General features: G+C 49.8%; 4 protein-coding genes and 4 non-coding genes across 9 annotated transcripts; all 8 read left to right on the top strand.

Annotated features, from left to right (window-relative positions):
• Positions 1-469: 469 nt before the first annotated feature.
• rnaseh1 (ribonuclease H1) lies at positions 470-2,449 on the top strand. Its single transcript, XM_049756073.2, has 8 exons — positions 470-994; positions 1,080-1,204; positions 1,272-1,475; positions 1,579-1,678; positions 1,748-1,806; positions 1,893-1,973; positions 2,037-2,161; positions 2,283-2,449. The coding sequence occupies exons 1-8, from the start codon at positions 858-860 to the stop codon at positions 2,367-2,369; spliced, it is 918 nt and encodes a 305-aa protein (XP_049612030.1). The 5' UTR covers positions 470-857; the 3' UTR covers positions 2,370-2,449.
• Positions 2,450-2,593: 144 nt separating this feature from the next.
• On the top strand, positions 2,594-16,224 carry myt1la (myelin transcription factor 1-like, a). Its single transcript, XM_049756068.1, has 24 exons — positions 2,594-3,336; positions 3,480-3,877; positions 4,020-4,155; positions 6,149-6,341; positions 6,464-6,497; positions 6,820-6,882; positions 8,711-9,054; positions 9,130-9,742; positions 9,806-10,188; positions 10,251-10,385; positions 10,773-10,863; positions 11,346-11,462; positions 11,531-11,751; positions 11,878-12,182; positions 12,261-12,479; positions 12,540-12,667; positions 12,733-12,801; positions 12,884-12,946; positions 13,011-13,094; positions 13,164-13,385; positions 13,467-13,558; positions 13,630-13,733; positions 13,867-14,010; positions 14,074-16,224. The coding sequence occupies exons 4-24, from the start codon at positions 6,266-6,268 to the stop codon at positions 14,212-14,214; spliced, it is 3,648 nt and encodes a 1,215-aa protein (XP_049612025.1). The 5' UTR covers positions 2,594-3,336; positions 3,480-3,877; positions 4,020-4,155; positions 6,149-6,265; the 3' UTR covers positions 14,215-16,224.
• Positions 16,225-16,496: 272 nt separating this feature from the next.
• Positions 16,497-19,222, top strand: e2f6 (E2F transcription factor 6). Of its 2 annotated transcripts, none has more exons than XM_049756069.2 (8): positions 16,497-16,720; positions 17,072-17,437; positions 17,543-17,589; positions 17,695-17,747; positions 17,845-18,028; positions 18,098-18,253; positions 18,343-18,457; positions 18,517-19,222. In XM_049756069.2, exons 1-8 carry the CDS (start codon positions 16,604-16,606, stop codon positions 18,685-18,687), a joined length of 1,209 nt encoding a protein of 402 aa, XP_049612026.1. In that variant the 5' UTR covers positions 16,497-16,603; the 3' UTR covers positions 18,688-19,222. The 2 variants fall into 2 exon arrangements, with proteins under 2 accessions (XP_049612026.1, XP_049612027.1); XM_049756070.1 differs by having other exon boundaries at positions 16,618-16,765.
• A 348-nt stretch (positions 19,223-19,570) lies between these two features.
• rps7 (ribosomal protein S7) lies at positions 19,571-22,285 on the top strand. The gene is made up of 7 exons (XM_049757813.2): positions 19,571-19,646; positions 20,191-20,276; positions 20,374-20,445; positions 20,790-20,933; positions 21,299-21,363; positions 21,684-21,834; positions 22,172-22,285. Exons 2-7 carry the CDS (start codon positions 20,202-20,204, stop codon positions 22,247-22,249), a joined length of 585 nt encoding a protein of 194 aa, XP_049613770.1. The 5' UTR covers positions 19,571-19,646; positions 20,191-20,201; the 3' UTR covers positions 22,250-22,285.
• On the top strand, positions 20,516-20,733 carry LOC125990723 (small nucleolar RNA SNORA73 family). The gene has a single exon (XR_007489052.1). It is a non-coding gene; the product is annotated as a small nucleolar RNA SNORA73 family (small nucleolar RNA).
• Positions 20,987-21,203, top strand: LOC125990724 (small nucleolar RNA SNORA73 family). Its single transcript, XR_007489053.1, has one exon. It is a non-coding gene; the product is annotated as a small nucleolar RNA SNORA73 family (small nucleolar RNA).
• Positions 21,394-21,612, top strand: LOC125990725 (small nucleolar RNA SNORA73 family). Its single transcript, XR_007489054.1, has one exon. It is a non-coding gene; the product is annotated as a small nucleolar RNA SNORA73 family (small nucleolar RNA).
• LOC125990722 (small nucleolar RNA SNORA73 family) lies at positions 21,876-22,092 on the top strand. Its single transcript, XR_007489051.1, has one exon. It is a non-coding gene; the product is annotated as a small nucleolar RNA SNORA73 family (small nucleolar RNA).
• Positions 22,286-23,760: the final 1,475 nt, after the last annotated feature.

Below are 23,760 nucleotides of genomic sequence, written 5' to 3'. Positions count from 1 at the left end.
TGACGACAATATACATTTGTATGAACGCGTGCGTGCGTGCGTGCGAGCGTGCGTGCGTGCGTGCGTTTGTGCGCGTCTTTTTTTCTTCTTTTTTTTTCTAATGTCTTTCTACCTGGCGCAGGCCAGGTGAGTGTGGAGACGTGACGCGCTTATGAAAAGAAGGTTCGGTGTCGTGCTGGTAGATATCCCAATACTCTCACAAATGCGTGTGCGTGTGTGTACGATGAAGCACACGAACATCAGTTGCTGTTTTCAAATAAATGGAAATGAAAAAAGTTGTGTGCGTTCTACACTGAATTTCTCCCTGGGCGAGAATATTTCCGAGCGCTCCGCCTCTACCCGTAATTTTTTTATTGTATTTCATATTTAATATAGAAAAGATTTGAGAGATTATCATGGCATTATGGGCGAACGGTATAAATTGAATTCCGTGCCGCGATGGTTGACGTGAAGCCTCCTGTCCACCAGGCGGCGACACAGAAATTCCGCTCTGCTGCTACATTGGTGTGCAGTCGAAGAATAGCTCGAAGAACTTTCCATTTCTCACTCTTTGGACTTTTTTTTGTCTTATCTGTGAAGACAAATTCTTCACGGAGACCTATAAAATGCACAGCAGAAGCAGCAGTCTTCTTGTCGTCTGCATGTCATGTTTTGACGTGTGTCGTGCATGAGTTGATCCTTGAAAGCTAGCCGGGAGCTAGCATAGCATTAGCACTGCTTAGTGGCATCTTGCAAGTTAGTCAACAGACGTTTGCATCGTTTTTCTGCCAATAAACAAGCGCGGTCAGGCCGTTTATTCTTGTCCACGTCAAGATGGCAGCCGCCTGCGTGAATCGGCCGGTTACTTGCTGACTGTCATGCTGAGACTAGCTCGTCTTTTCAGGGCAGTGACGTTGACGAGAAGCGTTTGTGACACCTCCGTGGACGAGATGGCCAAGGGGAAGTTTTTCTACGCCGTGAGGAAAGGATTGCAACCAGGTGTCTACAACTCCTGGTGAGAGACTATTTCCTAGTTGAGATCTTAACCTACTCAAGCAAAATAAGAGATGTTCAATGGCTCAATTTTGTTTGCTTTGCAGGGATGAGTGTAAGGCCCAGGTGGACAAATTCCCAGCAGCTTCTTATAAGAAGTTTGCCTCCGAGAAGGACGCGTGGGCTTTTGTTCGAGGAATTCAACCTTCTGCGGTACCTCAGCAACCCAAAGGTCAGGACTGCGCAGCATTGTTTTGGAGAATATTCTACTGATGTCCCTGTTTTTGTTTTTTCTTTAGCAGTGGAACCAGATGTTTATTTGCTCCCCAAGAGGGGTCCTGAGCCTTTGGAGTACATCCCGCTCGGTAAGAAGAGAAGGCACGTTGATGAAGATGAGGAGGAGGAGGAGGAGAAGCAGCAGGAGGAGACTTCCGTGCCGTCCAAGCGCATCAAACCCAACCAAAGCTCATCTTCGGACAACAAAGATGGATTCACATACATGGGTAATGCATGTGTGTGTGTGTGTGTGTGGGGGGGGGGGGGGGGGGGGTTGTGCGTGCCTTCTGCAATTCAGACTTTTAGATCTCTTGTGGTGTGTGCGCGCAGGCGACGCCGTGGTGGTTTACACGGACGGCTGCTGCTCCTTCAACGGCAGACGCGGCGCTCGGGCCGGCATCGGCGTCTACTGGGGCCCCCAGCATCCTCTGTGAGGAGACTCCAGCACGCTATGAATCCATCAACGTGAAAAAAAAAAAAAAAAACTTTTTTTTTTCAGGAATGTTGCCGAGCCACTGCAGGGGAGACAAACCAACCAACGTGCAGAAATCAAGGCAAGTTTTGGAATGTAGGCTGGGGAAGTGTTAACAAAAAAAAAAAAAAACTAGAAAATGTATATCTTTGCTTGCGTATGCACCAGGCAGCATGCATGGCGCTGCAACAGGCCAGCGATCAAAAGATCAAGAAGCTGCTGGTCTACACAGACAGCATGTTCACCATCAACGGTGAGTGCTTTTCAATTCTTGCCCGCTCCAAACAAGGCGCTCAAAGCACTGCCTCGTCCTTAGGCATCACAAAGTGGGTGAAGAACTGGAAGCTGAACGGTTGGCAGCTCAAGTCGGGCGGCAGCGTCACCAACAGAGACGACTTTGAAGAGCTGGACCGCCTCTGCGGCCAGCTGGAGGTGGTCTGGGTACGCTTCAGAAAACTCGCCCATAGATTTTTTGCAAATGCCTGCTTTCTGGGGGCTGTTATGGACCAAAAGAGAAACATGTTGGTGCAATTTGAAATCAGATTGTTTTTGAACGTGGCAGATGCACATCCCCGGCCACGCGGGCTACAAAGGCAACGAGGAAGCCGACAGGCTGTCCAGAGAAGGAGCGGCAAAATCCAAGCCGTAGCTCCACCCAGCGTCGTCGTGAGCGCCCGCCCGCATTTGTGTACTTTTATTCGTTTTGCAATAAACTTGTTTTCCGCCTCATCCTGGTCTCGGTTGGTTTTTGATGTAGCGTGAAGACCAACTTTGCTGTTCCCAGGACCAGGCGAGGAAGAGCAAGGCCACAACTGTAGTGGAGGACAAGGTAGGGATGATCCATTTTGAGATGGCTTCTTCTGACCACCAGGGGGAGCCCTAAACTTGCAGAGGTTTGCTCTCATGCAGAGTTTTGCCTTTTTTTGTGTTGTTTCCTTGCTTCTTTTGTTCATCTTCAAGTTTATTGGTTAGATGGAAACAAAAATGTCAAATGTTCTCCACTGCGCGTTCCTGGCAGCGAGCAGAGTGCCTGGCCGCAGGCAGAGAGAGAGCGCCTCTCGCAGGTCAGAGGTCATCTGTGCACGCTCACCCCCCCTTGCCGGTGCCGCCTCATTAGTAACGCCGCCACTATGCTGTCATGGAAACACGGTGGCGGCCCCGCTGGAGGGAAGGAACAAGTGCAACGTGGAGGAAGTCGACAGCCGATGCGTGAAGTTTTTCCACTTTCTGCGGGCGGGATGTTCTGCCGAGGTCGGCGCTCCCTCAGAACCCGCGGCCACAAAATTTCATTTCTGTCCAAAGCCGTGACGGCAGACAGACACATTCTCAACTTTTCACTCAAGTTCGACTAAGCCGCGCTGGACCGTACCCGCCGGGCTCGGTCACCGAGGCCAGACATCTTTGTTTGCCAGTCGCATTGGTGGGGTCATATGACCTTAAAAATAAAATGTTCAGTTAAAAAAAAAGGATGGTTGCTTATAGATTCCGCATAAAACATTGGATCCAGTCGAATATACTCAAATTAATTGACAGCAAATTGTCGAGCAGACTCTTTTGCCATCATGACTTTTTTTTTTCTCTCTTCCTCGCAGGCCTTCAAATTGTGACAGTTGAAGGTAAGACATGTTTTTTTTTTCTCACTTTTGGAGCTTGGCTTCACTCTTTGCAAAGACCAAAGGCTTGACGTCTTTTTTACTAATAACGAACATAAAAAAATGTAAATATACTGTATATATATATATTTTTTTTTACTGCACAGGCACAACATGACCAAATGGAGTCTACACAGCAGCAAGGTTTGATTGAAACCAAAGATTTTGTTTTTCACTGCACTTCCAGAGCAACACCCATGTTTAAAATATTTCTCGTTTTATAAGTCTGCTGCGCTTCACATTCCTCAATTATGAAAAGTCATATTCCCTCATGTCAATCATAGTCAAACAAAAAAGTGGACAGGGAGTTGGTCTTTGTTCCCAGTGGGAGGCGCGTGCGTGCAAAAGACGCCGTGTACGCGCACAGGCTCGGAGAGAAAAAGAAGGGGGGGAAAAAAAAAGGGAGAGGCGAAGGAGCTCGCGCGCCCCCGCCGCGTCATTTGGCTTGCGTGCGCGCGGCCGCCAGTCGAGGCGAGAGGAGGACACGGAAGAACACGCCAGAGAGGTAAACCATCCTCCTCCTCCTCTTCATTTTCTGCAGTGTCTCAACATCCCATCTTCCTCCTCCTCCTCCTCGCGTCTGTCTGGCTTCCCTCCATCTCCCCTCTCTCCTCCTCCATCCCTCGCTCCTCCCTCCCTCCCTCCAGTGAAGGCATGGCCAGATAGTGCGCGACAAAAGAGAGAGAGCAGGTGGAGGGAGAGACGCCCAGGGAGAGTGCAGCCGCTCCGACCGCGAGGAGGACGAAGAGAGCAAGAAGAGGAGTCGCCATCGTGTCTTTTGCGGTATGTTTGGCTTTTCCGTCGTCATTCCTCGACGCGCGTGCGCTCCTCGCCTCGCCTCCGCACATTGTCATTCCCCGAGCTCGCTCGCTGGCGCGCGTGCGCGCGCGCGCTGGCCGAGGTGACTGTTGTGCACGCGCCTCCGCGGGGGGAGGGGGGGGGGGCAACGTTAGCGGCTTTGGCATCCTCGCTTTCCGCCACTTTTGCCCGTTAGACGTGCACATGCAATGCGGCACCTGCAAAATATTGCTGTCAACATCCCTCCGTGATGCTATTGATCATTTTTCAGCTCTCCCAAATCCCAAATCCGAAGTGTTATTGTCATTCTTAGCGTGTACTGTATTGACATGACGATGCCTGACAAGGGACACTTCATTAGGGACACGCACGCATGTTTATATGAGTTTAATCAAACAACTTTTGCACATTGCAGCAATGTCAGCGTTATTTTAGCATCGGACGTTTTGTTTGTAAATAATGTGTGCGTGCGCCGAGTTGATCGAACCACTTGCCGATTGCATTTGTAATCACCTCGTCCGCACTTTTGGACTCAAGTTTACCGGGAGCCGCAATGTTGCTGCCCTAATCGCTAACCAACATTGAAATCGTTTCTATAAAGCGTCCTTTGAACCACTTAAGACAGCACTTTTAGCACATTTGGACTGGAGAAAATATTGTAGACTCTTTTCTTTCACCAGAAAAAAAAGTTTAGAGGTTTTTCTGTCCTTTTGTAAACCGCAGTAGAAGAAGGTTGCATTCACCCAGTGGTAAAAATGAGTTTATTTAAGACGATAAAACAACGACAGAAAGACGATGTGGATGGCAAACTAATCATGAAAGTACGAGTCGTCCCCGCAGCCGGCCCACAGGGGGCACTGCCTGCTGACCAAGATGCTTGTTGCCCGCACGCACGCATGCACGCACGTCTTTAAGGATGGACGAGTATCGATACCAAGTATCGTACTGCGTCGTTTCCAGTTTAGCTCAGTGCTGCCACTTGACGCGTTGTGGCACAATGTGGTACTGCACCGATGACTGACTCCAATATTTCAGCACGTTAGCAAGATTACAAAATTATAGATGGGAATGGGAGTGTGCCTTGCCACTTGTACTTTTAGACTTGTGAATGTTTTATGACGTGGTGGTGAGATAATATTTGCAAGCCAACGCAAACACGTGACACACATGCGCGCGCTGTATGAAACGTTTGGCTTGTGTTTGTTTTGTATTATTGATGCGGCGTGGCTGCGAGCGCACGTTTGTTTGCCGTCACAAGAGCCGAGAGCGATGCCATGCGATGCGATGCGATACGATGTGGTGTGTCGGCTCGGCTGCATTGTGTGCTTGGTTGCGAGTGAGCGTGCGAGCGCTGCATCAGACTGTAGCAGACAGCCAGAGTGTCAGTCTGAATACTAAACAGTACGTGACGCCTCTTCACACACAAGCTGAAGCTTCACCAGATGTAAACTCGCAATCTGGATTTTGCACAATTGCAGTTTCTTCCATTTATTGTCTTTCCATCGCAAATATCTTTTTTTTTACCCTTTTTAATGTCTTTTTTATTTGTATGTGCCTGCTATTGTGTACAATTGATGTGCCCACTAAAAAGTTCATTCTTTCCAGTTGTTGTACTTTTCTGCGTACTTATATTTATTTTATTTTGTGAACTCACTGAATGTGTTCACATGCTTGCGCATTCCATCACATGCATGTGCACGCACGCACACACTCAGTGGTGGAATTTAAGACCAGGGGAGGGAGGAGGGGGCTTTCTTCTCTCAGGAGGGGAGGGGGCGTGCAGTCGGTGTTTGATGCGGGTGCTCGGCGAGCGTGGCGGCGGCGGCCTCAGATGAACTCGGCGGGCCACGGAGACAATTTCCATGTGGATGAGAAGTGCTGCTGCACTGCAGTCTTGCCCGTCCTTCTTGGTGGCCCGACGGCATCGCGAGCGTGTCAAGCTGAACTTTGACCTCATGACCTCTGCTGCCTTTTGCAGATGATGAGGAGGACGAGCAAGGAGGAGGAGGAGGAGGAGATCTGAGCCGCTTCGCCGTCCTCACGCCGCGCTCCAGCCAGCTACGCTCTTCATCCTCGGCTCTGCTCTGGCGTGGCGATGATGTCACTTCCTGTCCAGATGGAGCCCAACTCAGCAGACAAACGGCATCGGACCAGATCCAAAGGAGTGCGAGGTGGGCCTTTCCAATTGCTCCTTCTCCTTGGCCTCTTATTTTGGCTCCTCCTTTTTCCTTCTTTCTCCCTTTTGACTCGGGTGTTTCTTTTTTGTCCTCCGTCTGCGTGCTGCGGTGCGAAGCTGTCGCTGAGGCCGTGACGCCCGAATTATTCAGGTAGGTCAAAGTCGGGCTTTCGTTGCATGTAGCCTTGCGTGCAGTTTTGTGTTTGCGAATTACAAATCTATTTTCACGCACTGCGTCGTGTCTCCCACACCCGCACACTTCCACTTTGTTGGTTTGATGCAAATTGTGAGTCACCGTCAAGTAAACGACGCTCCGCCGGCTACCTGAGACGCTTCATCTCCACAAAGTTAGCCCATCGCTCTCGAGCGTAGCTGCGATGACACGCCAAGTGTCGGCCATTTTGCTCTAAATAATAATCCCATTGTTGGATATGAATAGTAATGATGACACGCTGGGTTGTCTGTCTTGTCAGCTGTCCGACGGCGGGTTGCGACGGTTCTGGTCACGTCAGCGGGAAGTACGCCAGACACCGCAGGTAAGAGATGACCTGCCTCCTCGACATGCGTGTGCGTGAAAGTGTGCCCGTGTGTTCCTCTCTCTCCTTTTATTCCTTTTTCTTTCTCTCCCCCGCTTGGTTCACTTATTCTCTCTGTTGCTATTTTGACTTTTCTCTCTCTCTTTCTCTCTCTTTTTTTTTCACACTCCCTCACTCTCTCTCTTTACTCTTGCTCATCTTTCTCTCTTTTGCTCACACTCTTGATCCTTTTTTCACACACACACACACTCTTCCCCGCTCTCTCTGTGTACCTTTGGCGTCTGGCCGGCTTTACCTCCGCTGCTCTCCGGAGGCGGTCTCCATGGCGACAGGGCCGTGTGCATGCTGCAGTACGACGGCCGGGAGGGATGCGGCCTCCCTCTCGCCATGGCAACGGCGAGCCCCTCATTCTGTCTCCTCGCCTGGGCGACACCCTCCCGTCTCGTTCGCCCGTCTCGCTTACGGTTGCCACGGTAATGAGTCGATAGGTGGCATTGCCGGGGGCGCCGATTCCGTCCCGCCTCCCCTCGGCGTACGTCCGATGGAATCATTTTGTCCCACGACGAATATCATTATCTGTCATTTTGGCATTTTTCAGAATCAGTGGCAAGGTTTTCCAAATTGAACGTCACTTTTTCACAAATTAGGGTCAACTGAGTTCGGTGTCAATTAAATTGAGTCGTTCAGACTTTTTTTTGTTGTTGATCCTGGCGAATGTACAATGGCCTCCACATGACCGAGTCGATTTGGGAAAGGCCGTGACGACTGTCTCGCGCACACTAGGTGTTCCGCTCGCTTGTCCAGGTATAGCCGATGGTCGGTAACCATGGCAACAGAGCCGATGCTCTCAGCCGGCAAAGCTACGACATTGATTTCAAATACTCCACTCAGCATTGTTAGCGTGTGCTCGAAGAAGCTACCCGCCTCCAGCGACACGGGATGCTACATTAGCATTTAGCGTCAATAGCGTCAAACTGTGCCAGTATAGCAACATGCTAACAACGCCATCGCTTTAATACTGCGCGTTGTACAAACAAACACACGCTCACAGAGAATTGCATGAGGAATCCATCTGCATCACACACACATGCGCACTCACGCATGAACACACACACACACACACACCACCTAATTACCATGCGCAGTCGCTCGCCCTTGCAGCGCTGTTCCCTCGTTTCTGATCTGCTTTAATTACTGCTGGAATTTTAATTGGCGGGAGACAGTGAGGTGGCCAAGGTCAAACACACACACGCACGCACACATCGCAATGTCTTTGCCTCTGATCATTTTCATGTGCACAAAAATGGAGATTTCCAGCACAGCTGATGTTTGTATGTATACACACACTCAGTGGCCATAATGAAGTCAATATTTTCTATGAATGGAACCTTATGGTGTGCTTGTTATTTGCAAAGCTCTTTGTAATGTTTTGTCGCCTTGCAACAATCAAACATGGCGCGGCATTATTATGATTGTCTTTGCAAAGCTGTTTTTAAAGGTTCGCTCCCTCCCTCCCTCCCTCCTGCACACATTTGCATCCCAAAGAGAAAAAAAAGCTCTTTCATATGGAAATGGCCTTAATTGATTTCCTCAAATCCACATTAGGCTCGGCCGTAATTGCGCTGCCTGTTTTGGAGCAATTAAAGCTGACTTTTGCCATCACTTGATGACTATTATGGGATTTGTGTAATTGAAGCCCCGCTTGAATAAGCGCCGTTATTACTCCACTTGATTTTATTGTGTTTTATTTTTCAAGAGGAAAGATTGCTTTGGCCTTTATAATCTCCAAATGGACATTTTTTGAAGTGTGACGCCATTTTCTCCTTAGCGTTTACGGATGCCCGCTGGCCAAGAAGAGGAAGGTACTGGAGAAGCAACCGCTCGAGCCGGCCGCCAAAAGGAGAGCCTTTGGCGCCTCCTGCCACGGCGAGGACGACGACCAATTGGAGGAGGACCTGGAGGAGGAAGAGGGCGATGAGGACGCCTTAGATCAGAGGGAGCGAGGAGAAGTCATGGAGGAGGACGCGGGCGAGAAGGCCGAGGAGGAGGACGAGGAGGAGTTCTCTGATGACATGGAGGAGGAGGAGCAGCCGGAGGAGGACGCCGCCGCGCCGCCAGCGGGACACAACGAGATGGAGGACGAGGAAGAGGAGGAACTCGAGCATCAACGGGGTGAGTTCTAAACGGAAAAAAACAAAGTGCGAATGCTTTGTGTGATCCTACATAGCAGATTTCTCTTCTTGGCAGTTGACTACCCGCCAAGTGGACAATCTAAGCAGCTTCTTCCGCTCCACAAGGACGATAACAACAACCACAGCTGCATCACAGGTCCGGCTCCGGGTTCTGGATCCGGTCCCGGCGGCCCCGGAGATGAGTTTGAGAACTACGACGAGCTGGTGGCCAAGTCTCTGCTCAACCTGGGCAAGATTGCAGAAGACGCGGCCTACCAGGCCCTGACCGAGTCGGAGATGAACAGCAACTCCTCCAACAGCGGCGGCGAAGACGAGGATGACGAGGATGAGGACGACGAAGATGGCGGTGGCGAGCGGAAGGCCGACCTCAGCGTGGACTTGGATAGCGACGTGGTCAGGGAGACGGTGGACTCGCTCAAGCTGCTGGCGCAGGGCCACGGCGCCGTGTTGCCGGACGACGGCTACCCCGACGTGGGCCTCAACGGGCGGCTGGGCCTCGGCGCCGACGAGAGCGAGGAGGAAGTGTGTCTGAGCAGTCTGGAGTGTCTGAGGAATCAGTGCTTCGACCTGGCCCGCAAACTCAGCGAGACGCACCCGGACGACCGTCCGCAGCACCACCACCAACTGCGCAACCACGCTGACCAGCAGGGGGCGCTCCACCTCAACAGGTAGACCAAAAGCAGCAGTCAGATTTTGCGCAAAGCTGACTCTTGTTCCTGCCGTCCTCTCAGGTACGACGGCGGCTGCCAGCCGGGTTGTCAGGACGACGACAGCCCACCGGAGCGCAGCTTTTCTGACATGGTCAACCTGCTGAAGCTGGAGGAGCAGCTGAGCCCGGCGTCCCGAGGTTACGGCCGGGAGTTCGACGAGGACACGGCCTCGGTGGCCTCGGAGCGCTCCGACGACACCTTCGACATGGCCAAGGGGAACCTCTCGCTGCTGGAGAAGGCCATCGCGCTGGAGTCGGAGCGCGCCAAAGTCATGAAGGACCGCCTGGAGCACAAGCAACCCAGGCGCCACCATCTACATCACCACCATCACCACCGCGTGCACGGCGAGGAACGCAAGTCCAGGATGCACCACGACGGACTCAAGAGGGCCTACTACCTCAAAGGTAAGGCACACGTGGAGATCCAACATCTGTCCGTTAATCGCCATTCCTGCCTCCTCGTCCAGAGTCTTCACGAGGGGAGAAGAAGGAGAGCAAGTGCCCGACGCCGGGCTGTGACGGCACGGGTCACGTGACCGGTCTGTACCCGCACCACCGCAGCCTATCCGGCTGCCCTCACAAAGACCGCGTCCCCCCTGAGAGTAAGTCTCGGCACACGTGACTCACCCCAAATCGGCATGAGCGATCGGGATTCCTTTCGCCACGATTTGCATGCCTGGAGAGCTTCTCCGCTCGCTGGAGATGACTCGTAGGAAGCAAAGTCAAATGTGTGTCATCTTCCCGCCTCCATGTTTGTTGTGTTGAACTGCGGAAGAATCCTCTTTTCATTTCTACATTGTTGTCATTTTGAGCTTGCCCAAACATTGCTTCGACTTCATTTCACTGTCCACTTCCACCTGCCGCTTCTTTCCCTAACGTTTGCACGCCTTCGCCCGTCAACGTGCACGCTCGGATGCCGCCGCTGTTTTCCTGATAACTTTCCTGTCGGCTCCTAACCCTCCTTGTCTCTCTCATCTTCTCCTGTCAAGTCCTTGCCATGTATGAGAATGTTTTAAAGTGCCCGACCCCCGGCTGCTCCGGACGGGGGCATGTCAATAGCAACAGGAACTCTCACCGCAGGTGAGTCAGCAAGCTGGTGCTAAAGCGGGTGCTGCAGGTGTCACTTATTATTTATAGTATATTTCATATAAAATATCATTTTACCAGTACGGTTGTCTCCAGCTGACGAGCCAAAGCCGCTCAGGCGCCTCGTCAGGCATCGCTAGCGTTATGTGGCACAGCCCCTCTGGGAGCGCTCAGACAAAGCAGCGCTAGCTAACGTAGCATCTGTTAGTGAGCCGCCGCAGCTCCGCACGGGCTTTCATGTCTGGCCGTCACCATGGAAACGCCCGCATAGCTGCGGGGGCCGATGTGGCGCTGGCTTTTCCCATGTTCAAATAGTCTACGTGGATGGTCAATTAGTGGCGAGCGGCCATATTGAGAGAAAGCTCTGATATGGTTTTGCAGCTTCCACGCACGGATTCAAAAGGAAACAAACACAAAAATGTTCTTTGGCAAATGAAATGTGTGTGCGTGTCCTTACGACCTCCTCACCCCCCCAGTCTGTCGGGCTGTCCCATCGCGGCGGCCGAGAAGATGGCAAAGGTGCACGAGAAGAGTCACGTGATGGACAGCGGCGGCAGCAGCAAGTCCAGTCAGACGTCCGACCGCGTCCTCAGGTAACGCCCGCTTCCCGGACGAGCGGCAAACGTAGATGGGCTCAACGCCGAGCGCGTTGTCTCGTCAGGCCCATGTGCTTCGTGAAGCAGCTGGAGATTCCTCAGTACGGCTACAAGAATAACGTTCCCACCAGCACGCCGCGATCCAACCTGGCCAAGGAGCTGGAGAAGTACTCCAAGACCAGCTACGACTACGGCGGCTACGAAGGCCAGCACGGCGGCTACGGCAAGAGGGGCCCGCTCGGCAAGTCCCACCACGGCCGGGATACCTCCCCCAAGGCATATGACGGTGAGCCAAGATTTCCAATTTGCTATTTGCAAAAGGTCAAAAGGTGCAGTAGCACCATCTACAGGATTGGAGTGAAATTGCAGCTAAATCTCTCGCCCTTCTGTGTTGCTATCTTGTGGCCCGTAGCCAAGCGGTACAGCAAGACGTCCAGCCCGGCCAGCAGCACCACCAGCAGCTACGCGCCCAGCAGCAGCAGCAGCAGCCTGAGCTGCGGCGGCGACCCAGGAGGTGACCTGGCTGGCGTCGGCTTGTCTCTGGGCGGCGGCGGCGGCGGCAGCAGCGCCAGCAGCACGTGCAGCAAAAGCAGCTTCGACTACACGCACGACATGGAGGCGGCTCACATGGCCGCCACCGCCATCCTCAATCTGTCCACCAGGTGTCGCGAGCTCCCGCACGCCGTGGGAGGGAAAATGCACGACATGATGATGCAGGTAGAGGGGCGGGGCCGCAGCCAGCTCATGTTAGCATCAACCGAGTCCCTAAAAGGCTATCTCTGATGTTTGCGTCAGAGCGGCGAGGGGGACCTGGACGAGGAGGAAGATGGCGGCGGGGTGGACGCGGGCGGGCAACCCGGCGGGCCGGAGGGCAGCGGGACGGTTCTGACGCCGCTGGAGCCCATGTCCCCGCAGCGCCAGGCCCTCCTCAACAGTCGCCGCTACCAGCTGAGCCAAGCCGACTGCTGGGACCTCCCGCTGGACTACACCAAGATCAAACGCGTGGACAAAGAGGTGAAGATGTGAGAACGCCCCTCGCCAGCAGAACCTTCATCTTGTGTCTGGTCCCACCAGGGCGACGAGCTGGACGCCTTCCACGAGCTGCTGGACGAGCAGCGCTACCCGGCCGAGGCCAGCGCCGCGCCCAGCCCCAAACACCTCAAGTACTCGCCCTGCAAGGAGCCCAAGAAGGAGATCCTCACGTAAGAAGGCCAATCCCGCCGGACGGGCGCTCGCCCTTTAACGCTCTTGTGCTTATCTCGCGCAGGCTGTCCGGCTGCCAGCTGGCCGACAAGAACCTTCGCGGGATGATGGCCTCCAACGCGCAAGAGCTCAGGTGAATGGGAAAGTTTGGTGTACTTTTGCAAATCTCCTCCATTTGAGTGCCGATAACGGCAAATGGCGGCGGTGTCCCTCAGGTGTCCCACGCCCGGCTGCGACGGATCGGGACACATCACGGGGAACTACGCCTCGCACCGCAGGTAACACAAGTTGCCGCCGTAACGTCTCGGCAGTTTGGTAAGCGCTCGTCCGCCCGTCCTTCAGCCTGTCCGGTTGCCCTCGAGCCAAGAAGAGCGGCATCAAAATCCTCCACAGCAAAGAAGACAAAGACGAGCAGGAGCCCATAAAGTGAGCGTCTTCGTTCTCGCCGAGTCAGCGGTATTTTTGCTAAATCTGAACGAGAGGTCTGCCGTGCAGGTGCCCGGTGCCAGGCTGCGACGGCCAAGGTCACGTGACGGGCAAGTACGCCTCCCACCGCAGCGCCTCGGGCTGCCCCCTGGCGGCCAAACGTCAGAAGGACAACCACGTGAACGGCGCTCAGCTGGCCTGGAAGTCCGGCAAGACGGACGGCATGACGTGTCCCACACCGGGCTGCGACGGCTCGGGCCACGTCAGCGGAAGCTTTCTGACCCACCGGAGGTGAGCCGTCCCCGCCGCGAGAGCGTTTGCATCCCGTCGCCGTGGCAACCGGCTGCAATCATGCGCGTCTTTTCGCTCCAGTCTCTCCGGTTGTCCCCGGGCATCCTCGGCCATGAAGAAGGCCAGGATGAGCGGCGTGGAAATGCTGACAATCAAGCAGAGAGCCAGCAAAGGTGAGACTCGAGCGGCCGGGAAAAAAAACGGCATTTGTGCTTCTCGTTTTTTGTTCTTTTTTCATCCGCAGGCATTGAAAACGACGAGGAAATCAAACAGCTGGATGAAGAAATCAAAGATATCAACGAGTCCAACAATCAAGTGGAGTCGGATATGATTAAGCTGAGGACGCAAGTAAGAAATGTTTCACTTCAGGCTTCAAGAAAATGGGATTGATTGATTGATTGATTGATTGATTGATTGATTGATTGATTGATTGATTGATTGATTGATTGATTGATTGATTGATTTGCCGACCTCGTGCAAGATCACCACCATGGAGAGCAGCCTGAGGTCCATGGAGGAGGAGAACAAGGTGATGGAGGAGCAGAACGATTCGCTGCTGCACGAGCTGGCCAACCTCAGCCAGTCGCTCATCAACAGCCTGGCCAACATCCAACTGCCGCACATGGTAACCACGGCAACCGTCCATCTGTCTCGAGGTGTTTCCCAAACGTCGCTTCTCTGCCGCCAGGAGCCGATGAACGAGCAAAACTTTGACACCTACGTGAGCGCTCTGACGGACATGTACAGCCACCAGGACCAGTACCAGAGCCCGGAGAGTAAGGCGCTGCTGGAGAACATCCGACAGGCCGTGCAGGGCATCCAAGTGTAGCCCCGCCCACAACGCAAGCAAAAGGTTGTTTTTATCATTATTGATTTTTTTTTTTTTGCTGCTGCTGCTGCTGCTGCTGCTGTAAGCTACCGTCGCTCTGCTATCACATTCATGCTGTCACCACTTTTTTTTTTTTTTTTTTAAATCGTCTGGCTGTTTGGATTCAACGTCCAACTTTTGTACATTTTCATATGACCTGATATAATGTGACGTACAGCTGCTAATGTATTTATCTATTGATTGATTGATTGATTGATTGATGGTCAACGTGAAGCGCAATCAAAGCCGGAGAGAAGAGTTCAAGGCCAAGTGTAGGAGACAATCTGCCACTCATTGATTGATTGATAGCTCCATTGATCGATCGATTGGTCAACGAGCCGCGTGAACGAGCTGGTAGGACAGCAATATTGGCATGATTTATTCAGATGCAATCTATATTTAAAAAAAAAAAAGTTTGGGTATATGCAATTTCCTATGAATTCAACTATCATTGATCGCCGATTGATTGATGTTTTTACTGGTTTTGTAATCCACTTTGACTACGAACACACAGCGACGCCTTTGTTTCCATCTTTTCATGTTTTACGTGTGCGTGTTTGCGTGGAGGTGGAGGAGGGGGTGGGGATGGGGGGGCTGACTGGACTTACAGGGTCACACACACACACACACACACACACACACATACACACCGCTCATTGTACATTTGCACTCATCGTCCACCCAGCAGACTTTTTCCTGACATGCATGCACTTTATCGGGGCTCGTCTGAACACGTCAAGAAAAAAAAGAAAAAAAAAGTAAAGTGTTGACTTCTGCGTCAAAAAGCAGACATTTCAGTTGTATGTGGGAGAAAGAAAGAAAAAAAAAACACACACATTGACTATGTTTGGAATTGTCTATCGACTGCAGTGGTGCCTTGAGATGCAAGTTTGATTCAATCCTGACCGTACTCCTAACTAGAAGCACTCAAACGCAAATCTTTTTTCTCATTGAAATGAATACAAAAGTGATCAATTCACATTGCATTAATGAAATGCAACTCCTTCTGTTGTTCCCACTTTGGCCACGGGGGGGCAGTACAACACTTATATTAGTTATTATTCTATGCAGAGGATAAAGAATGAACGACTCTGTACTGTTCTTTTGTCTTTCTACATGTGTTGCTGCACCGTATGGATTCTACCAATCGCTAAATGATGGCTTGTATCTCGAAAAAAACTCGCAACTCAAGGCACCGCTGTATTTCTAATCAAGTGAACAAAGAGAGCCAATGTACCTTTTTCTAACAATCAGCACCTCATTTTTCATATCCTTTTTACTGTATTTTGCATTGTTACATCATTTTGCAGGTGTCCCGAGTTTTTCGGAGAATATTGTTGACATTATTTTCACGTGGTAAAGATGAATCGTGTTTCTTCAGTGTTGGAAAAACAAAATGATGAACTTGGCCATGATGCGTCAACCTTCAGCGGGAGCTTGTGAAATTTGTCTTATGACCTACTAGAGATTGAGAAGCTATTTGAGCAATACTAGCAGATGGAAGAAATGCTCAAAGAGTTTCTCCAACCAGCGGCTGTCAGATGCTCTGCATCGAAAGGGACATCGAAATGTCTTCAAGTTCTACAAGACCAGAAGATGAAAGCACAATTCAAAGACAGACGTTAGACTAGATGTTCATCACATGTACAAACTACTGACCATGAACAAATGCATACAGTATTATTAAAAAAAAAAAAAGAAAGTGAAATGCTGATTTTCTTTGCAGGACTGTCAAAAGATTTTTTTAAATGCATTGTTCCTTTTATGTTTTTTGTTGTCACTTGGAGGATTTGGCGGCTTTCCATGCACATAGCATGAGTTCTGTTTGTCTTTTCTGCTGCGTATAGAACTCATGAGTTGCTACATGCTACTTTCATTTCAATGGTGAAAATTTTTATATATACATATATATTTATCATGATGGTGTTTGACATCTCTTGCTCTTCGGAATAAATCTTGTGTTGCAACTCAGATTGTCACCTCTTCTTAGGTCAAAGAGGGCCTCACACAAATTAACCAACTGTTGAAATAATGAAATACATATTGAAATAAGTGAACTACTTAAAAAATGAATTTATAAATACTCAAATAGTTATATAAGTCATTAAATGCGAAACGAATAATTCGGAAAAAAAATCGATAAAATGAACAAGGAGGTCGTTATGAGACGCCATACGCAGAAACCTCCGCTAGAGGGCGCTACATAAAAACCAACAGCAACGACTCAGGCCGTTTCCCTCCATTGTTGTACTTCCGCGTCAACGACACGCCTTTTCCGGTTTCTCGAAAACGTGCCAACTTTCAAGGGGATCTCTTCTTTTGGACTTCCGTGGAGTTCGGGGCGCTAAGCATGGTCAAGTGTGTTGTTTCCGGGTGTCCGAACCGCATGCTCAACGGTAACCGGGGCGCCTTGAGCCGACCGCCGAAGAGGTTCTTCCCGTTCCCCAAAGACCCGGCGCGGGTCAAGGTAGCCACACGTGACTGCATCCCAAAACAAACACACCCTAAATAGGTACTTTTGCCCCAATATTAACATTCGTTCTAGCGATTTTAGCTGCGGTGCTAACTTTTGCATGGATTCTCTTCGCCTTGTAGTGTTAGCATGTTTGCTAACGGTGGCTGAGGACTTCCCAACCCCAGTGATATTTGGACCTTTTGTTTACCTCTTAAAAGTCAACTAGCTTGCACAAGTTTGCACTCTTGAAGTAGCTTAAAGTGTCATCGTCTTATTTGCAAGATACAAGTCTCCTCCAATTAAACTGAGTCTTAGCCAAAATCAGGTTTTCAAAGTGATGCCGATGATGATGATGTTGTTTAGGTATGGCTGGCTGCCCTGCGAGAGACAGACAAGCAGGAAGCGTCGGAGCAGCACTTGATCTGCGAGGAGCACTTCCTGCCGGAGGACATCTCCAGGAACGGCGTCAACAGCGACGCCATCCCCATCATGCCGCCCTACCTGGACGGTTCCCTCGGGGGCATCAGTCCCTGGGGGGCCGAGTCGTCGGAGGACGACGACCAGTGGGGCGTCTCAGACGCTGGCGATGATGAAGAAGAGGAGGAAGAGATGGAGGAAGAGATGGAGGAAGAGATGAAGGAAGAGATGAAGGAAGAGATGGAGGAAGAGATGGAGGAAGATGGAAGTGGTGCTCCTCCTGAAGCTCCGTCTCCACAACCTCCTCAGCAGGTCAATTCTTCATATTCGTCACTGGTGTAGACTAAGAAGAGTTGTAGGTGATTAACGCTTAGAGCATAGTTAGATTGCAATATTTTGAACTCTTCTTCCTTTCAGGTGCCAAGTCCAACCTTGCATGAGCTTCCAAAAGTGATCAAAACAAGGTAAGCATTTACTTGTGAATAGAGACCGACCGCCATAAATAGAAAGTCTTGTGCAAAGTTTGAGGCATTCTTTGCTTTATTTTGTTTGAAATTTTTATTTTACAGTGTAGACATTCAATGCAAAGAGGATCTTCAGACAAAGAAGCCATCCAAAAATGGTGTGTGTTGTCCTTTCATTTAAGTATGGTAACTAAAGATTTTTTTTTTTTTTTTTCAGTTGTATCATTGTGTCATCCTCATGTGTCCTCTTTCCAGACATGTCCTTGGTGCTGCTTACCCGGCGCTTCCTGGAGCTCCTGCTAGCGTCTCCAGACAGTTGGCTGGACCTCCACCAGGCGGCCAGCAGGCTGCAGACCCGCAAGTGTGACGTCTACGACGTCGTCGGCGTGCTGGAGAGCATCAGCGTGGTCCAGAGGAAGTCCCGCAGGGTCAAGTGGATGTGAGTACACGTGTGAGTGTGCACCCAATGATGACAAAGTCCAAAATACAATTGTTGTGGCCCATCCAGAGGACAGTGTCCAATCTCCCACTTCCTTTGGAAAACTGAGGAGAAATTCAAGAAGGAGCTAGAGAACCTGAAGCTGGAGGAGAGCACACTGGACAGCCTCATCAAGAACTGCGCACAGCAACTCTTTGACATGACGGACAATGAAGAAAACGCACGATATCCTTTGCAGCCTCCTAGCAAAGTACAACGACATGATTTGAAAAATGAAAGTCAGCCGTAATGTTTGTCTTAACTCGCATGCGCACGGCGGCCTACGTCACGCACGAGGACGTTAGCCAGCTCGCCACCTTCCAGGAGCAGACGGTGATTGTCATCAAAGCGCCGGAGGAAACCAAGCTGGAAGTCCCGGCGCCCACAGAGGTAAACATTTTCAGAAATGTGCCTCATCCAGCATTTGTCATGTTCATTGTGTGCTGCAGGACAACATCAAGGTGCACCTGAAAGGCGGCAACGGTCCCATCATGGTGATGACTTGCGACCTGGGCACGGGGGGCGTGCCAGTCAAGGAAGAGATGAGTGGCTGCTTCATGACGCTGGAGGAAAGTCGCATACAGACTCAAACATTGCACACGCACAAGAGCGTCCAGTAGGAGAGGATTTTTTTGGGGATCCCGTCTATCCGAGGCGAGACCAATCGGACTTGTTGCTTTTGTAAACAAACATTTGCCACTGGAGCCTGAAAAAGGGAGAAACACCAGTGGTTCGACATTCATCTACTATGTTCTTGTGACTTTTTTTGTGTCAATATCCGCTGACAGAACTCATTCTTGCAAAATCTCAATATTATTATTTATTACACACATGGATTTTAGTACAGATTTGAGCAAGGATCGTGGAAGTTGAAATTATTATTTTGTTACAAGCCATATATAATGACCCGGTGGGCCAGGTCTGGCTCTTGAGTTTGACCCCTGTGCCTTAGCAGCGACAAAGTGGGCGAAAGTTTTGCTTAAACGGAAACTTGTCATGTGGTTCAGGATGCACATTTTTCATAAAGAGCCACCTTCATCATCAAACTGACGTGCGCTTCGCGAAGAGCTTTCTTTGTATTCTACACCACATGGTCTGCATTATATTTGTTTCATCTTATTTTGATAAGAATGTAAATAAAACATTCAATTCTAACTAAGGTGTGAATTTCTGTTATTTGGCTCAGTAACATCACTGAAGGTACACTGTAAAGTTGTCCTGTACTAGCGATCTAAAGCCTTTTTTAACATCCATACTATTGTTTATTCAATTACAGACAATTTTGTGATCTTTTTAATTGTTTATATTTTGTCATGCTTCAATCTTATTTTTTCTAATCATTATTATAGTTAACTAAAAACTAAATTGCGTGATTTTTGAAATACGGATAAAAATTATAATTATTCTTTTCAAATTTAAACCATTTTGTTTCCGGTCGTCTCATCGCGGATTATGAGCCTCTCGCGATACCTTGACGAAGAGATCCAACGTTCTCTCGCGATACTTTACCCTCACGCAGCTGTGCATGAATGCCACTCTCGCGATGTTCCGGTCTCTTCCTTGGCCGTCGTTGACTGAGGTTGGTTGTGACTTCATGGCTGGATGGACTATTTTGCCCGATAATGTGGCAAAATAAGCTTTAATGGACACGGTTTTGTCTCGTCCACATTCGTACATGCATGATGGCTTAGATTGAGCGCTTTGTGACGACGGATTGCAGTTTTAGAAGACACAACGAAGCGTGGTTGACTCGCTCGGTTGAATGCTGGATCCGCCGAGCAGGCCGTGCGTGCATGTGTTCGCTTATAACAGCGACTTTGGAGACCGGAGCGTGGATACCCGATAGCGCATTTCCCCCTATACAAGTCGCTGATTTAAACTTTATAAAGTGCTACTGGTAAAAGTATTTTCGCATCAGGATTTGTTTAGCGTTGCCAAGCTCCTCGTCGCAGCGTTAGCTTAGCAATATGGCTAACTGCCTCAACTCCTTCAAGGTATAGCGTGTACATTATTGACGATCAAATAATGTTGTAGTACTCAGGTTAGAATTCGGAATCGGTGTGTGCGGTGCCTTGCTCACTGTTTGAAATCCAAATCTCTGAACGTGGTTGTTTTGTTTGCAGAGACAACGGCCATGTTCAGCACGAGTGCTAAGATAGTGAAGCCAAATGGCGAAAAACCAGACGAGTTTGAGTCTGGGATTTCCCAGGTAAGCGGTAGAGTCAGACATATCTGTTAAAGGTGATTCCAGGTCTAACAATGAAGTATTTATATGAGATGTTGTGCTTTGTCTTGTGCCCCTGAAGGCTCTTCTCGAGCTGGAGATGAACTCTGACCTCAAGGCGCAGCTCAGAGAACTCAACATCACAGCAGCAAAGGTGAAAATGAATATCTAGTATGACAAACAAAATGTGGATTTAGTGTCATTTTCGTTTGCATGCTGTTAATTCGACGTGGACACCCAGTGAGCTGGTCTCCTGGCTCTGTCCTGGTGGCACATGGGAGCGTAGCTTCGTGCTAGGACGTATATTCCCCTTCCACAACGTCGCAGAAAAGGTTGCGTCCCCGACTTTTGTCGGCGAGGATGAACGTCCTGCATATTCCTACAACTTCCCAGAGTCCTTTTGGGGCCCTTACTGGGGAGCCAAACCATGCAGCGCACATCCCCCATACTGCCGTATGATGTTTGAATTTGTGACTAATTGTTTGATGTTCTCAACAGGAAATTGAGGTTTCGGGGAACAAGAAAGCAATCATCATCTTCGTTCCCGTTCCTCAGCTGAAGTCCTTCCAGAAGATTCAAGTGCGCCTGGTCAGGGAGCTGGAAAAGAAATTCAGCGGCAAGCATGTAGTCTTCATTGCGCAGGTTAGCTAGTTGGCTTTTTTTAGAAAACGCTCCTCGCATCAAATTTGTTTGAACCGACGTTGACATCCAGTGAGCTGGTCTCCTGGCTCTGTCCCGGTGGCGTACGGGAGCGTAGCCTCGCGCTAAGACGTACATTCCCCTTCCACCACGTCGCACAAAAAGTTGCGTCCCCGACTTTGTCGGCGAGGATGAACGTTCTGCATATTCCTACAACTTCCCAGAGTCCCTTTGGGGCCCTTACTGGGGAGCCAAACCATGCAGTGCACATTTGACACAACCTTCCAAAAAATCCAATTGGATATAAAAATGTCAGGAATGAAGACAGTTATGTTTGTGTGCTTGATTGAGCGACTGTTGTCTTTCAGAGGAGAATTCTGCCTAAACCCACCCGGAAAAGTCGCATCAAGAATAAGCAGAAGCGACCCAGAAGGTGAGCGCAAATATTTTCGCGGTGGTGACTCTGACGTGGACACCCAGTGAGCTGGTCTCCTGGCTCTGTCCTGGTGGCACATGGGAGCGTAGCTTCGCGCTAAGACGTATATTCCCCTTCCACAACGTCGCACAAAAAGTTGCGTCCCCGACTTTGTTCGGCGAGGATGAACGTCCTGCATATTCCTACAACTTCCCAGAGCCCCTTAGGGCTGTGTTACTGGGGAGCCAAACCATGCAGTGCACATTTTGAAGCCTCAAACACTCGCCTTGATGTTCAAAAACTCATCCGCACGCTTCTTTTGCTGCGGTTTCATCCAGCCGCACGCTGACGTCCGTTCACGACGCCATCTTGGAGGACCTGGTGTTCCCTAGCGAGATTGTGGGCAAGAGAATCCGCGTCAAGCTGGACAGCAGTCGACTCATCAAGGTCCACCTGGACAAGGCGCAGCAGATCAACGTGGAGCACAAAGTACGTGACCCGTAGCGGCGAGCCCATCGGCCAGTTCTGATCCGACGCGGACATCCAGGGAGTTTCTCCCTGGCTCTGTCGCTGTGGCGTATGGGAGCGTAGCCTCGTGCTATGACGTACATTCCCTTTCCACCGCGTCGCAGAAAAAGTTGCGTCCCCGACTTTTGTCGGTGAGGATGAACGTCCAGCATATTCCTACAACTTCCCAGAGTCCTTTTGGGGCCATTACTGGGGAGCCAAACCATGCAGTGCACATTTGATTATTGTATTGTATTCATGCATTTATTTCTTTTCTAGCCTTTAGCGGTTTGTCATCAAATGTGTCTCATGGTTTCAGGTGGAAACGTTCGCCGGCGTCTACAAGAAGCTCACAGGCAAAGAAGTCGTCTTTGAATTCCCCGAATACCAGCTCTAAATGCACATGGCAAAATAAATTTGTGTTCTGTTCAAACGTTGGCTCTTGTCTCATTGCTTATCACGCCACTTGGCTAGGACTCATGGACTCGTGCACCCTGGTCCTTCTGGCTTGCTCTTTTTTTTTTATCATTTGGGAAATGAACTTACTTTACTTGCATTTGGCACTGACTACAAATTGTTCAGCTTTGCCGTAAACAAAGTTTGAATTTCCACCCATCATGTTCATTGAAAGATGTGCAGTACCAACATCCGCCGCTCGGTGGCACTGTTCAGACTTTCAAAGTTGCCTTTTTGCTCGAAAAGACCCTGCTGGCCTTCTAGATGTGATGTTACATGATTGCCATCATCGCAACAAAAAATGAAATAGTGTCATCGTAAGATCAAGAAGGAAACTGCCGTTGGTTCGCGCGATCACGTGACTGGTGGAGAGCTGTTGGGCGGGGCTGAGGTAACCCGACACTGTCGTGCACGCGCTCGTGCGGCCTAGTGATGTGCATTCCAGTTCTTTTAAGTGAACTGAATCTTAAACACCACTTCTTGTATGCGCGTTTTCTCCAAGCTAACGGCTAACGTGATTGCATGAAGGGATGCGCCGTTATTTCTTCATTGAAGGGCGGCATGGAAATACAATTCACTCGTATACCATTAGGTGCTTTGTATGACCACCCAAAAGAAATTCGAAATTTCTGTGCCACAGTGGACGAATGGAATAATATTGGTCTGGAGTACAGGAGAGGCGGGTTCGAGTCCCGCTCCGTGTAACATTTAGAAATTTTACGGAATAATGTGCAAGACTCGACAGAATCCGAGGCAAAGAGTCCTGCTTTGTAATATATTATGTGTATAGACTTACACAAAGCCATGTGTGAGATTCGAACTCGGTTTTCCTGAACTCAAGGCAAAAGCTTTAACCACAAGACCATCACTGGATCTTAGAATGATTAAGAAATTTTCTGTATTTGTAGATCAGTCGACCTATTCACGTTAAATACATAAATATTTTTCGAAATTTTCATGGCAATGTGGCCGAATGGTATAACACTTGGCCTGGTACTCAGTCGACCAGGGTTCGAGACCCGCTATGTCCAACATTTACAAATTAAAGAGAGCGATGGCCAAGATTCGAACCCGAATCGCCGGAACTAAAGGTAAGAGCTTGAACCACCAGACCATCTGTATATCTTACAATAGCGTGGCAGTTGTTCTGTATTTGTAGATCAGTCGTGCCATGAACGTTAAATACATAATAAAAATTCGAAATTTTCACGGCAATGTGGCCGAATGGTATAACACTTGGCCCGGTACTCAGTCGACCAGGGTTCGAGACCAGCTCTGTCCAACATTTTCAAATTAAAGAGAGCGATGGCCAAGATTCGAACCCGAGTCTCCTGAACTCGAGGCAAAACCTTTATCCATTCGGCCACCTCAGACACAAGTGAGCTTCCTCGCTTCTTTGTACTTAGTGTCACCTTAGACCTTTTACGTCAATGTTTGGATACTCATACTATG

The sequence above is a fragment of the Syngnathus scovelli genome, chromosome 20 (genome assembly GCF_024217435.2).
Source record: "Syngnathus scovelli strain Florida chromosome 20, RoL_Ssco_1.2, whole genome shotgun sequence".
Classification (NCBI taxonomy): domain Eukaryota; kingdom Metazoa; phylum Chordata; class Actinopteri; order Syngnathiformes; family Syngnathidae; genus Syngnathus; species Syngnathus scovelli.
This window is presented reverse-complemented; position numbering and strand designations above follow the sequence as displayed.